This window comes from Mastomys coucha, unplaced genomic scaffold (genome assembly GCF_008632895.1).
Source record: "Mastomys coucha isolate ucsf_1 unplaced genomic scaffold, UCSF_Mcou_1 pScaffold18, whole genome shotgun sequence".
In the NCBI taxonomy this organism is placed as follows: Eukaryota; Metazoa; Chordata; class Mammalia; order Rodentia; family Muridae; genus Mastomys; species Mastomys coucha.
Window position 1 is genome coordinate 69,322,428 of NW_022196900.1, and position 15,720 is coordinate 69,338,147.

General features: G+C 40.9%; 1 protein-coding gene across 1 annotated transcript in view; it reads left to right on the forward strand.

Moving 5' to 3' along the window:
* The window catches only part of Faf1 (Fas associated factor 1), a 315,310-nt gene extending 300,581 nt beyond the window's left edge, over positions 1-14,729 (forward strand). Inside the window, exon 21 of the mRNA XM_031378184.1 lies at positions 14,474-14,729. Within this exon, the coding sequence (XP_031234044.1) occupies positions 14,474-14,557 (84 nt within the window). The 3' untranslated portion in view covers positions 14,558-14,729. The remainder of the gene's footprint in view (positions 1-14,473) is intronic.
* The last annotated feature ends 991 nt before the right edge of the window (positions 14,730-15,720 follow it).

Consider the following 15,720-nt stretch of genomic DNA (forward strand, 5'->3'; position numbering starts at 1 on the left):
GCTCCTCCTCTTTCCCCTTCCCTTTCCTCTTCCTCTTCCTGTTCCTGTTCCTCTTCTCCTCCTCCTCCTCTTCCTCTTCCTTCTTCTTCTTTTCTTCTTCCTCCTCCTTCTTTCTCCTCTTCCTCTTCCTCCTCCTCTACCTTCTCTGTCTTCTTCTCCTTTTTCTTTTTCTTCTTTTTTCTTGTGATACTGGAGATTGAAGTGCAGGTGCTCTACTACTGAGATGTATCCCAGCCCTCCTGGTCACTTTTTCATCAAGCAATGGATCCTTCACCTTGTCTTATGTATCAGATAAGACAATGGAAGTGGGAGACCACAAAAATGGCGGCAGTGGGAATAAAGAGTAGACAGCAGACTCAAGAGGAAGATAATGTGAATGGGTGACTGTTTTGTTACATCAAGAGAAGGATGGAAAGAAGCAGTTGTAAGGGTGATTCTGAAGGTCTTAATATGAATGGCTAGAAAAGAAAAATAGTCCTACCTCAGAAAAGCTTATGGGACATATGGGAAGGCAAGCTCACTTTGGATGTGTTGAGTATGAGGGGCAGGAAGTCTACATAGTGCTTCTCAGAAGAGCGTAAGAAGGTTTAAACTGTGAGGCTAGACCAGCACCAAAGATACCCCTATCAAGAAGCAGAGCAGATTAAAAGTTGATGAAGCCAGAGAGACCTGTGTTGGTAGTGATTACAGGACTAGAGTGCCTGCTCAAACCACACTTCTGCTATTTTCTCACTTTTTGATCTTGCATAAATTAATTTGTTCCATGTAGCTCACTCTCCTCATCTGTAAAGTAATGATAATGAAATCTCTAGGTCACATGACTGTTGTGAAAGCAAAAAGAGTTTTGTTTTAAAGAAGTAACACATAAGGAATGCTCACTGCACCTGCACTGCCTTGGTGAAGCTGACAGGGAAAAAGAATCTTACCAACTCACAGAACCACTGAGGGAGGGAGTCAGTGGTGTGTGAAGTGGGGGGGGAAAACCAATCCATGCTTCTGACCAACCAAAGACTGCAAAGACTTTGAGGGATCTTGAAGGTATATAAGGTAAGGATAGCTATTTCAGAAAAGCTGAGTAGAGTGCTGAGCCATAGCAAGTCTGCCATTGTCCCTTCAGACTTGTTTAAAATACAGTGACTTGGAATGATAGAGAATGATAACCAATGACTGTGTCCTGTGTGCCTATTATACACCAGGTACTTCAAGTTTATTAGTAATCTAAAAGATGTTGCCTTTATTTTATAGACAAAGACATAGAAGCTTAGAGAGCTAGATTGCACGACACTAATATGTGTATTTGATTCTCAAATACACATCATCTCCTCATACTATGCTGAACGTTAAGTGGAGTGGCTATTACGGATTATGTATAAGTGTGTTGATGTATTTAAACCTTTCCAAAATTGTTTACTCTGCCTTAGAACTTAATTTTGTAAGGTGTTTGTGAAGCAGTGTAACATTCAAAATTGCTGTTATCAGAAATAAATAAAATTTGAAGGTTGTACATGTAATTCAGTCTGACTCTTAAGCCATAAATAAAAAATCACTAGTTCTTTGCTCAGTTATTACAAGTGTCTCTGCAGACACTTGTAATGCTTTACTCACTTAAAGTATGTATGATAACACCACTGTAAACACAAACAACTGACAACATACATATGCTCGGATTAGCCTTTCCTAGATACTCACTGTAATTTTCAAATTCAGTGCTACAGTTCCAGAATGCATTAGCACATGAACCAAACGTGCCAACTCCTTTGGCCTCACTGCAGCCCTAGCCCCAGCCTCCAAGTACTTAGGCCACAGCCTGCACCTCACCTACATCTGGACCTCACATCTTGGGTTTAATGCCTGAGTCTTAGGCCTGAACATTATCTTGCTCATTCCAAGTTTATTTCACTTTTATAATTGACCTTCTTCCGTGAGGCTTTGTATGACTTTCATACATGCCTTCTGTAAGATCTTGTGTTAATTGTCCTTCATACATGACTTCTGTGGGGCCTTATGGGAACAGACCTTCAATGAGGTCTTAGGTCAGAAGACCATCATGCATACCTTCTGTGAGGCCTTGTGTTAGCAGAACTTCATGCATGCCTTTTAGACTGCAGAGAGATATAAAAGGCTCTTCTAGTTGAGAGACTAAGACACAGAGGAAGCCTAGAACTTTAGGAAGACCCTAAAGGCAGAAATGGTTATATCAAGCTTACAATCAGTTACAAACTGAAGGTGTGAACTTTTGAACAAACAAAAAAAGTTGAAGTTACTTGGAATTATATCTAATTGACCATTATTCCCTAGCAAGGCACATGACATGTAGTGAACCTGTAACTGGTTTAGTGTATATAAATATCTAAGAAGAATGGATAATTAGATTGTAACAAATGGCTGTAGACATTAGACTGGAACAAGGAAGATAAATATGGTGACTCTCTAGGAGAGAAGCATTCATCTTTCTTGTATTCCCTCAGGACCTTCTTCCTATTATAGCCCTCACCACTGTGAGCTGTGGTGAGCTTTGAACTGCAGCAGGCTTTTTTCTTGTCTAAGTGTTGCTTAAAGGCAGACACCTTGTTTACTGCTATAACCCAGCGTATACCAAGTTTCTTAAGTTCCATATACACTAGGCCAGGCAGTGATGGCTCATGCCTTTAATCCTAGCACTTGGGAGGCAGAAGCAGGTGGATCTATGTGAGTTTGAGGCCAGCCTGGTCTACAGAGTTCCAAGACAGTATAACAAAGAAACCCTGTCTTGAAAAACAAAACAAAACAAAAAGGTCATAAACACTAAAGAAACACTTGTTTAATTAGTAAATGAGGAAAAATACAGTGCTTGTACACATTTGCACATCTACTATTATTGTTTGGTTTTGTCTTTTCCATATCACTGGACAAATTTGTGAGTTCATGATGCCCTTGTGGCTTGAGGTTAGGTTAGTTGGGAACTATATATAATATAGTAACATCCCACCCCCATTTTATTCCTAGAAAAATCATTGTGTATTTGGAGCTCAGATACCTGAAGCTGACCCATCATCTAGTGAAAGCTTTCAAGTGTCTTTTTTTTTTTTTTTTTTTTTTTTTTTTTTTTTTTTTTTTTTTTTTTTTTTTTTTTTTTTTGGTTTTTCGAGACAGGGTTTCTCTGTGTAGCCCTGGCTGTCCTGGAGCTCACTTTGTAGACCAGGCTGGCCTCGAACTCAGAAATCCACCTGCCTCTGCCTCCCAAGTGCTGGGATTAAAGGTGTGCGCCACCACCGCCCGGCCTCAAGTGTCTTTTAACAACAGCTGTCTGTCAGCCTCTGATTCTGACGTCTCTGGCAGGGTATCTGAGTGTGTGCTTTGGGAAAGGGGACTAAACTGGGAGCAAGCATCTCAAGACAAAATGTTTATTCTCCCAGACACGAGTCTCATCTCAAACAAGCCATGAACTTTTCTGGGTCATGTTTCCCTCCTCTGAAATATAGATTTAAATATGTTCTTTTAAAATCTTCTTTAGACTTTGATACTATGATGCTCCAATTAAATAGATTTTTAAAAACCTAGATATTAATAATACTTAGTCCTGTGGCAGCCATCTTCTGGGAAGTATAACAAAACCACTGGCTTCCTGGCCTGCCCAGCTTTAAGATCATCTACTCTCCTTTTATATGAGAGTATTTCCCTCCCTAGCAGTTTATGGAGACTTAAGCTTCTATTTACTGTAGCTGGAGGTTCTTAGAAGCTGAGGCTTTGACAGTATTTCATTTATTTATCTGAGTCAGAGCTTAGGATCAGGTAGCAGCTAAGTCATTTAAGGTTATTCAAATGCATTGAAAATGTTGCTTAATAATTCAGAACCAGTTTCTCTGTTTAGAGTGTTAAGATTTTTAAAATCCTCCTAATTAGCCAATTCCAACAGTTTAAACAGAGAAGGGAAAAGCTCTCCCTTCTTAAAAGGGCAACTGATGCAGACTTCTTATTAGCTCTTGTGTCTGGACACTGGCTGAGGCTAGAGCAGAGCATCCAGAGCAAAAGGGCCCTGATGGAGTCAACTCCCCATGCTCCCAATGGCATCCCAACAGCTCTGCCTGCTGAGGGTGTGCGGTGAGTGGACATAGGTGTAGTGGTGCAGCTCCTCCAGATTCTATTTCTTTGGATTGGTGAGGCCCTGGGGAAGAGTGGAGAAACTTCTCCCAGTCATTCTGTTGCCAGTCTTTCAACAAACATTTCTGGAGTGGATACAGTTTCTAACAGTAAATTAGACCCTGGAGATAGAGAGAGCCAATAAGATTCCATATATGCCCTCAGAATTCAGCGTAACGGGAGACAGGCCCATAAACAATTATAAAATGGCCTGAGAGCCATAACATAGCTCACTGTGAAACAGATCCTCTGAGCTGCATCCTTCAGAATTCCTCACCTCATTAAAGTTTAAGAGTGCCATTTGAACAAAGAACAGTGTTGGTATTGCCAGTGCCTACATTCTAGAACAAATCCTAACCTTGCATCTGCCCGCTAACTTTGGCACTAACCTCATTTGAAGAGCCTACAGGTAAAAAAACAGGTATTGGCTCAGCAAATGTGGCTTCATCACATGCAGAGCAACGGAGTAGATAAGGAAAGAAACAACAGTGATTGTATGTGGTTTCTGTGTCACTAACCTGTGGCCTAATCAATGAGACTGGAAACTGGTGTGATTAGCTCTGTTCCAGAAAAAATAAAGGGTGATTTGGGCTCTGTCAAAGGCCTGGTTTTGTAGAGGAAATGCCTTTTAAGTTGGTCTTGAGGAACATATAAGTTAGAATGTTTGAAATTAGACAGGAAAGATAATCTAAGTAGAGGAAACAGGATAGCCCAAGATTCTAGGAAGGAAAACTCAATAAATATTTGGTCAATAGCAAACAACTCTAATTGACTGGAACATAAGACTATGAAGTAATAATATTTGAAGATCAGAATAATAAAATATGATAGGACCAAGATACCATCACCCTTTCAAAAAGCATAGGTCTACATGTCATTTATTAATGTATCTCTTTGCTATATACTCTGAAATGTTGATGTGAGCTTGCTTTCTATTTCTCCACACGCCTTAATATTCTCTAGTTTGGCACCTACTCTGAATGCTACTTTATTAACAGTCTATAATGCACAAGGTACCTTAAGTTGCTCTGAAATCTCTGCAAGACATTTGTGTGATGTTCAAGGGAAAGCAAACTATGATGGTATTCATAACTGTTCTCTAGGACAACAATGTCAGCATCCTTAACAAGACAGAAGCTCGAAGATAAGAAAAACGTGGCTGAGGTCTCTTCCCAAATATTTTCATTTCTCATCATAGTACTTTTCTTTAAGTTCAGGAATTTGGGAGGTCTAGTATTCTACAGACCTTCTGGACCAGCCTTCAAAGGATGTTCCTCCACTGTTCATGGTTCTTGCCTTCCAGTTTCATACGCTTTTGGGCAGATGAAGTGTAATATCAAAATAGCTCAGAGAAAGCCTTGGTAACATTTAAGATATTGAACGTGCTGCATCTGGTAACTAGAAATTTTAATGATCTCCTGCTGTTTTGGTAATTGGATAAGTAAATACATCAGAATAAATCACACCAGCAAGTCTTTTGTATGTCGTTAGGGACTCAACTCTTTTAACTCCTGTTCAAAGCTCCAGCTCTTGAGTGGTGCTGTGTGCAGAACTAAGAACACACTGGCTTGCATGGCCCTACTTGGGTATTAAAATGTATGCAAAATGCTCAGTCTCTCCCTAGCCACTCTGCTGCTGAAGATGCATTGAGCACACCACTAAATGACCTCTCAGTAGCCAGGGGAAAAGTATTTTCCTGAAGTTTATGCTACCTAGAAATTTATATTCAATCTCCAAACTGCCTTCCTAGCTTTGCCTACCATTAAAGGCCCCAAAGAACCTTGTCAGAAACATCAATACCCATTTACAAATTAGGGAAATAAAAGGTCGAGCAAAAAAAGGATTGCCCTATTTTAATAAGAAATTGTTTTAAGAACTATAAGTAGAAGAGTGACAGGATGGGAGGTTTTGTGCAACTCTCTTCCATATTGAAATGTAAAAGAGGGACCCAGAGGGACATGGTGTATTAAAAGACCACTGAGGTGTTGGGAGATGCTGTCACTATCTTACAGGTAAGAAATGTGTGTTTCCTCTCATAAGAGATTATGACTTGTGCAAAAGATGCAGAGCCCAGATTTAAAATCCATTTGTTTCTTTTTTTTTTTTTTCTTATTTACAATATCTCCTTTCCCAGGTTCCCCTCCAAAAAAAGAAAAGAAAATTAAAAAACCAAAAACTAAAACAATCCCCTGTTCCCTCCCTCTCCCCCTGCTCACCATCCCAACCCCTCCTGCTTACTGGCCCTGGCATTCCCCTACACTGGGGCATAGAACCTTCACCGGGCCAAGGTCCTCTCCTCCCATTGATGATCTTCTTGGCCATCCTCTGCTATACCCATGCTGCTGGAGCCATGAGTCGTCCCCCCACCCCCCATGTGTATTCTTTGGTTGGAGTTTTAGTCCCTGGAAGCTCTGAGGGTACTGGTTAGTTTATATTGTTGTTCCTCCTAAAGGGCTGCAAACCCTTCAGCTCCTTTGGTCCTTTCCCTAACTCCTTCATTGGGGACCCTGTACTCAGTCCCATGGATGGCTGTGAACCTCAACATCTATATTAGTCGGGTACTGTCAGAGCTTCTTAGGAGATAGCTATCTTAGGCTCCTGTCATCCAGCACTTGTTGGCATCCACAATAGTGTCTAGATTTGATGACTGAATATGGGAAGGATTCCCAGGCGGAGCAGTCTGAATTAGAAGGACAATTCAGAGAATCCACTTGTTTCTTAATCTATGCCTAGAGATTCTGGGGCAAACAAAAATTAGGATTTCTCAATAGGCTTTTAAGTTCACAGTTCTAAACCTAGCCAGTATGCAGGTATCTTTTCCCTGTTTCTCAGTGCCACAGTCATTAATTAGTGTTGTGATCCAGTCTAATCAGAGCCATCCTAGAGACTTGTTACGAAGACCTGGCTGTCTGGTGGTATTGGCCTCAGAAGAGAGGCTTGTCCCCTAGGTCAGTGTCTTTCAAACCACTACATACTCTCTGAGGTGACTCTATTGCCTTGAGCTGGCTCAGAATCAGTCCAGCCCTGGGGCTTCTGGCAGTCCCCCATGGATGAAGAAACCAGGACTTCCCACATCTATAACCTAGGCGTGCCTCTGGAGATAATGAGCACTAGATCTCTGTTCTACACTAGAGAAGGAAATAGAAGGCTTTGTCAGGCGATACCGATTCATGTGACATTTTCTAAGACAGACCCATGTGGTGTCTTGTTGAGCAAGACCTGTGGGAGGACACTGTTTGGAGAAAGTATGAATAGGACTCAGTGGACAGTGATGGCATGCTTGCATAGCTAGCTTTGCAACACTTCTTTGATCTCTTTGCTGATCTTCATTTCATTGAGGGGGGGGGGTAACAGCAGAGAATTTCTCTTGGCGTCTCAGCTGGTCCTGGTCGTTGCCACTAACTTGTGCCAATGATGACAGAGGACTAATGTTTTTTTGTTAGATGTGCCACTGCTGCTAGTTCGGTTTGCTGTCCTGATCTTATTGAACTGGACTGCAGGTATCTTGACAAAGATTGAAATTGCCCCCAAAGAACTACTTTTAAACAGGTTCACATCCCCTTGTCCTATTTACCATCTTTTCTCCCCTACCTTTGGACTGGGCTAGAAGTGGGGAGGGGGAATCAAAGTATTTGAGAACCTTTATTAAAAATAGGTTTTTAAAAAATCTAAGCCTAGGGGCTGGAGAGAAGGCACTGACTGCTCTTCCAGAGGTCCTGAGTTCAATTCCCAGCAACCACATGATGGTTCACAACCATCTGTAATGGGATCCGATGCCCTATTCTGGTGTGTCTGAAGAAATTGACAGTGTACTCACATATATAAAATAAATCTTTTAAAAAAAATCTAAGCCTACAACAGAATCTTCATCTGTGAACTTACCTATATTTTTATGCTTCTGTGGATCTCAAGCTTATAAACTATTCTGTAAAGCAGAACTTCCACTTGTTTACTTGAAATTGTTCCTTCAGATCAAATGGTTAACTAATCTCAGGGAGAGGAGACCTGATTTCTGTTTTGGGGAATTGTTGTTTTGTTTTGTTTTATATGCTTTGTCTGCATTCTTTGATTTTTCTTTTCCTGGTTTTAGACTAAAGAACCGCTCTTCTTACCTTAGCCTTCTTAGGATCCCCTCTCTTACCTCTGGGCTTTCCCACTAACATTGTCACTTAATAATGTAGTGACCAAAGCACCACGAGGAACACTAAGGTCAGGAAAGGGGACCAAGGCATCCCTGACAAGATGCCAGTTTCTGAGGACATTTTAAAAATAATAAAAATATCAGTTTTTACCCTATCTATATAAAAGAATAAGAGGAGTACTTAAAGAATTATGACAATCACTTAACTAAATAATATAGAGATAATTAGCATAGTGTGGGGCACTTAGAAAATGCCAAGTAAAGAGCAACATAGATTGAGACCCTATCTCAAAAAAAGAAAAGAAAAAGGATTCCCATACAGATGTCAGAAACCCTGAAATAACATACAGTGTCTGCTCTTAATCATCCATTTCACCTGGCCTAAATCACGTGACTTCTGAGACTTAGGCTGCCCACCTGTGAAATGAAGGTCTGAAATGTTGGATAGTTAAGACATTTTCTCAGCATAACATTTTGAGATTTCCAGTGTGGCAAGATGAGACTCTGTCATGTTAGTTTGTATTTTCACAACAGAGTATTAATTTTAGAACAGGAACTGAATGTAGGTCATAGGGGGGAAATGCGTATAAAATTTCAAATTGCTGAGAAAATTGATATAGCAAAGAAAAGCTCTGTTTGGCAGAGAATGTGTCCCATCTGTGCTAACATAAACGTTTTTTACAGAGTCAGTTTGCTAAAAATGTTGTTTGAATGAGAGAATATACCCATTCAGGTTTCCCAGGTTCAGTAAAGAAAATATCAGGATGGTTGACATCCCTCTTCTAACTATAAAGTCAAACTGTACTTCTTATTTGAGAACAACCCCTCCTCCCACAAGGAATCCCAAAGTGTTCATTCTCTGTTGATTTAGAGAGTCAATAATTCAGTAAAGTCCCAGGTAAATGGCAAAAGACAAACTCAGATTGGGTTTTTGTATTCGTATTTTATAAACATTTCAGGACTTTTTTTTTTTTTAATGACCTTTGTCCCTTTGCCATTCTTAAAGTGAAGATCTTGTATCCTGGAAACTTGATTAAAAAGAAACTCTGGGTCAACTCTTTCAACTTCTTTCTCCATTTAGTTACTCGATATCTCTAGGCATATAATCTAGTAACTCAGTAGATTCCAAAGCTAAATTCCCTTGATTCACAATCTGCCCTTAATAGCTCTGATACTTTAGACAATCTGCTTTGTAACTTAATTTCCTCATAAAATAAGGGTAATCATTCTGCCAACATTGGAGGACTATTATAAAAATTAGTTTTATAAAGGCAGAGTATGTCATTGATTGCCTGGTTTGAAATAAATGTTCAGAAAATGTTAGTTCTTACCATCATCTGTAAATATGTCTGTATTTGAATGTCTTTAAGTGCAGCAGAATTCTCTCTTCCCTCCCAAGTCAGTCTGTTCAGTTGGTTTGCCAAACCTGACTTTAAAACTTTAGTCTCTACAATAGTGGACGAGGTAGCCTTGGTGACCTTATGTACAAGATGGCACCAGTACTAATTTCACAAGGCCATCTTGAGGACTAGTTAAGAGTCTACTAATTTCACAAGGCCATCTTGAGGACTAGTTAAGAGACTACATATAGATCTAGAATGCAGGCTATATGGACCCAACTCACAGGAGATGCTCACTATGTGAGGCTTGCTGCTGTGGTGGTGCCTGGAGACAAGAAGATAAATACCAAAAGGAGGAAGAAATAAACAGCAACCATTATTAGCCACATTAGTACCTGCTGCTTCTCTGAAGAGTTCTGCTTCCTATGATCTTTACCTCACCATCCTGGCTCTCTGTGCTGGATCCTCACCAAACACATCTGCCTTGCCTTCTACTTGTCAGACTTGAGAGACTCAGGGCCAGCACAGCTCAGCTCTGCCCCTACAGTGACAGCAGCACCACTTCCTTACCCTCACTCCTCACACAGTTCTCTGTCCTCTGCTGTTTACTAGGGAACATAGACTTACTTTCCTCCCTACCAAGGAGCCCTGCTTACATGCTCCATGCCCTTAGAAAGAATGAGTCCGAGAGCACTGCAGGGTGTTCTCCCAATATGGCCACTAGCTAGCTACTGGGGAGAAGCTTGGTATCCTGCATTCCCCTAGTCTCCCCCATTTACAAATTATAAAATACAGTGTAATTTTTTGATACATGCAAAGATCATGTAATAATCAAAATGGAATACTTAGCATATCCAACACCCCATTGAGGTAACATTTCTTTGTAATGAAATTAAAAATTTTTTTCTTCTATATCACATACTTGAGTCATAGGACATGGAGAAATCCAGCTGGTCCTCAAATGGAAGCTTCATTCCTTCTAGTGGTTTTCATAGTGCTGCTAAATGCTGACTCTACTGGAAGAGGAAGGTTATCTTCAGTCTCACCTAGCAGCAAACCCTGCAGTCTGTATTTAACACCTGCCTGGCAAAATATGCCCACTGGTGCAGTAGTGCCACAGATGTTTTGACAGTCCCTCAAGGCTCAGGGCTCTATGAGGAAGATGGAGGATAAAGATTATAAAAGCTAGAGATGTTGGATGACTCCAAAGTATCAGTGCTTTCTGGATACAACAGTACAGATGCGTATATGAACTCATAGCAGGTGTGACAGCATGCACAAGTCCTAAGCTAAATCAAGCCAGACAAACTCCCAGTATGGAGGAGAGGAGATGGACACGAAGTCCCTGAGCTGACTGCTGGCATTTGGTTGATGCTGGGAAAGTGAAGGCCAGTTTTCTTTAGTGGTTTGACACCTGATAACGTGGACCAGAATACAGGGCAGGCCCCATGCAGGAGTAGTCAGCCAATACAGACTGGACTTGGTGAGCTGATGGGGAACAGGGAACATACGCACGGCATTGGATAAGTAGGAAAGTAGTAAGCATTTCGGGAAAGGTAAAGATTACGATGATCAAAATACATTGCATGAAATTCTCAAAAAATTGATAAAAAAAACCAATATTTTTAAAAAGCCTAATGTGAAAAAATATTTCTTCTGCTTATTTAGAACTATGTAATACACTGTTGTTAAATATAGTCACACTACTAGACAATAGAATACCAAAGGCTATTTTTATTTTTTATTTTTTAAAATTAATTAAGTAACAGTGGGGCTCATTTAATCTTTTTGTTTTAATTTAATTTTATTTTTTACTTTCATTTAATCCCTTAATCCTATGTTTTCATCTGTAAAATAGGGATAACACTAGTTATGAGACTAGCATTTAGAACAAATGATATTAAAAAGGAAAAGCAAAGACTTTGTATGTTTTACAGTGTATTCTTCTGTATCATGTTATCTGTATCCTCATTAACACTGGCCCAAAAGTATTGCTAAGTTCAAGGACTCTGTAGTAGGCAGAGTGGCAGTGGCAGCTCAATATTAAAAGCATGGTTCTTGGCATGCTCACTTGGGGGGCAGAGGCAGTTGGATTGTTGGGAGTTTGGGGCTAGTCTGGTCTACATAGCAAGTTCCACTTACTAGCTATATGGCCTTGAACAAATTCCCAGCCTATCTAAACCTGTTTCCTGGCCTGTCAAATAGAAATAACAATACTTAGCTCAAGGGTCATTGTAAAGATTAAATGAGTTAATATATTCAGCGTAATGAGAGTTTATAAACTATTAGATATTGTTGTCAAAAGTTGTGCTACTCTTGTAATAATTTGTTTTACTAAGCAAATGGATTAAAAAAGAAGGAAAAATAAAAGACTGGATATTAAAAAAAAAAATAAACAAATAAAATGAACTTTAAAGTGTGGGGTTGAAGGTGGCCTCAAATGGGCTCCCTGAGAGAGTATGTTCCAATAGAGCTGTGCTTATTTCACAGCAGTACACTGACTGTAAGACCTCGCTGAAGATGGAGAATGAGATCTCCAGACTTTGCCTACAGGGAAAGGCTAGAACTCTTGCTGAGCAGTGGAGTAGTGAGAGATTAAAGCTTCTATCCAAGAAACGGGGGAGAGGAGAGGAGAGCACGCCAATAAGGCTGTACCGTCTACTGAACACTCACTGGCTTGGGACTGTTCCAGAGGCTTCATTAACATTGTTTCACTTAGCTATCACACTGCCTAGGAATGGAAAATTATGATTCCTACATTACATATAGGAAAATGGACTCTCTAGTTGTTCAGGATTATATAAATAGAATGTAGGTTTTCATCACTCACTTACTCACAACACCTCCCCCTCTTGAAATGGGTTTCTGTAACCCTGGCTATCCTGGAACTCATTCTGTAGGCTAGGCTGGCCTGGAATTCACAAGGATCTGCCTCCCTATGTGTTGGGATAGAAGGCATGTACCACCACCACCAGGCTTACTGCTTCACTCTTTAATCATGACACTATAAACAGACTCCTTCTAACTTAAACAAGTGGCATCTACATTGAAATTCAGTTTCTTACCTCTACAACCTTGCATGGTGGTTGTTTTATAGACTAATTGAGAAATATATTGGAAGTGCCTGGCTTGTAATATATGTCCAAGAAATTTTTGGTTGTTTTATCAGTGACAACTAGAATTTTAACTAAGAGTTTATGAATCTTAACTTGCACCTACCTCCATAGTAGGGTGCCACGTAGGCCTGATGCTCCAGCCTCCCAGCCTGTTTTGCTTTCTAACACATCTTCCTGCCTGTTCTCACAGCTTTGCCACTAGTGTAGTTTTTGGTTCCTCCCAATAAGCATCATATTTACAAACCACAAATAACAAAGTAGAAGATGCCGGAAGAGTTCTGGCATGTTAATTAAGAACAATAGCAGAAGCAGCTGGGCAGAAAATGCCAAAGAGTCTGAAGTAGAGGCAGCAGAGCTGTTTGTTGACAGAAGCCAGTGCAGTATTGTACGTTAATTGGGGAAGTAGGTAAACATTTGCCAGCAGCTTGCCCTCCCTGCGCATTGGAAGACAGCAGCTAGGCCCTCCCTTCCACCTTGCCTGTCCATCTGCCCAGCACCCAAGAGATAGTAGGGCAAGATTTATAAGCAGAAAAAATTCTAGGGGTAGATATATATCTTTAAAGACCCTCCTGGGCATACTAAGTTTCTGTCTGGATGCACTAAAGATTGTGGTATCAGCTTACTAGTCTGTCTCCGACACCAGCCCTGGTCCCCGGGGCCTCCCCTTCTCTAGCTGAAAGAAGAAAGCAGAGTCATCTCATTATGAGTGGCTTGAGTTGAGCAGACAAATTGCCTGCCCATACTATTTACCCAAGGTCCCAAAGCTCATATAAATAGCCGAGCAGCAGCTTCAGGTATAGCTAGAAAGCACCTAGCTAGTCATCCATCGCATGCTCAGAGCACCCTGTTGCCCACACATTCATCTCCCTTTACAGCTGTTCTCATACACAGCATATCTTGTTGATCTACACCATACTAGACACTGTGCTAATTATGTTCTTTCTCATTTAATCTTCATCAGTCCTACAAGTCACATAGCTGATAGCCTGCACTACTGTGACTTAAACCAGAGTCTTTCCATTTTCAGATCCTATATCCTTTCTACTAACCTAGTATTTTTCAGCCTTTCAGAACTCATGACCCCTTTTATGAATGTTTTGTTTCTTTCTCTTAGGTTTATAAACCTTCACATGTCATCTCTGCCTTGGCTTAGGAAGGGCAAAGATCTAATTAAGATCTCTCATGTAGCATAGCCTATGGTATCAAGATTTCATCTACCTTTTACAGTTCATTGCTTCATCTTTCCAAACTACATATACCCTCAATCAGGAGATTGTGATATGCCTCCCTAGGGATCATCCCTGGGATATAATCATCTCTGATTACAGTAGAATGGCCATTCTGTAGTTTGCTACATATGATTTTAATGGAAGACCTAGCCCTTGTCCTTCTAAAGATTTAGTTGTTGTCTCAACAAGCGGAGAGGTTAATCAACTAGAGGTCTCAGGCATGCCATCACTCAGTTTAACCAGATGGACCCTCCTGTGTCATTCCCAAAAGCACAAAAGGCAAAGGGCCTCTCCAGGAAAGTGGCTGAGTCTTAGCCTTGAAGTCACTAACTCCCCTACTTGATGAAACTGCAGAATATGACCTTTCTGAGAGCCCCAGGTTCCTCAGAGAACATAGCACCACTGCCAGCAGCACACAGAATTATTTTAAGATCAGATAAGCTACTTTGCATGTGCTCATGCCTGTGTGTGGAAGGCTGAAATTGACGTTCTTGTTCCAGATTTCTGAACGTGTTTCTTTCTTTTCAGGTAACTCAGCTAGACCCCAATAAGTCATTACTGGAGGTCAACTTGTTCCCTCAAGAAACCCTTTTCCTTCAAGCAAAAGAATAAACCTGACTGAGAGGTGGAAGCAGCCACTCCTGACAAGCCAGCGGCACGTGTCAAGAGATGGGCTCCTCACCAACCCACCTACCTGCTCGTGTCACTCAGTTCAATGTCACACTTCTGCCTCTTGCAAGATTGCTGGAAAAAAGTAATAAACAGAGCTACTTAAAATTTCTCATTCATGAGTATATGTTCCCCGTTCCTCATGACGAAGTGCCGCAACTCTTTCCTGTTTAATGACTAGTGTTCTGTTGGGTGTGTGTGGCCCCGGGGGAACTTAACCTCTGTGGTACCCATCTTTCCCTCATTGTCCAGGACAGTTCTTTCTGTCCTTGACATCAGGATGCTGTGTATTTGATATGTCTCATTGAGCCAGGGCTCATACCCTCTGCCTCTTCCTGTCTATAACTGCATTTTAAGTTTATCACCTAATTTTAAAAGGCAAAGTAAAAAAAGTCAATTGGGACATTTTGAGCCTGAACATCAGACATCTTGGGGTAGAGGAGCGTGTCATATACTGACTCACTTACTAAGATGTGAGGTTTTTGTTAGTGGACTGACTGGATATATGTGCAAGGTATTTATATACTCCTGTCATGAGCTCTGCATCCCATCTTTACTAAGATGTGAGGTTCTTGTTAGTGGACTGATTGGATAGATGTGCAAGGTATTTATATACTCCTGCCATGAGCTCCATATTCCATCTTGGAGGGGTTTGTTTGTTTGTTTGTTTGTTTGTTTCATTGCAGCTTGGGAAACTGTTCAAGTACACAGTGTGTTGATTGTGTGCAGAGTGCACACAGAACTTCGAACTTCCTAGATACCTGCTCCCACGTAGCTAGTGTCTCAGTGTACACTGCACACAGTTTTCCTGCCTTTTCTCCCTCTACGACTTTGTACACCTAGACCTTGTCACTCGGTGGGGTGGGCTTTTTTGTTTGTTTTTTATTTTGATTTTCACTTTTTAGGCTTTGGAGACCAGAGCTCACTATGTAGCTTAGGGGTGTGGCCTCAAACCTTTAGTAATCTTCTTCACACTCCAAGTGCCAAGATTCCAGGCATGCATGCCCCACAATACCTGGCCAGCGTTTGGTGTTTTAATCACCTTGTCCATTGCCAAAATATGATCAGCTGCCCCATGGGCTTTCCTGCAATAAGGGACTTCCTCT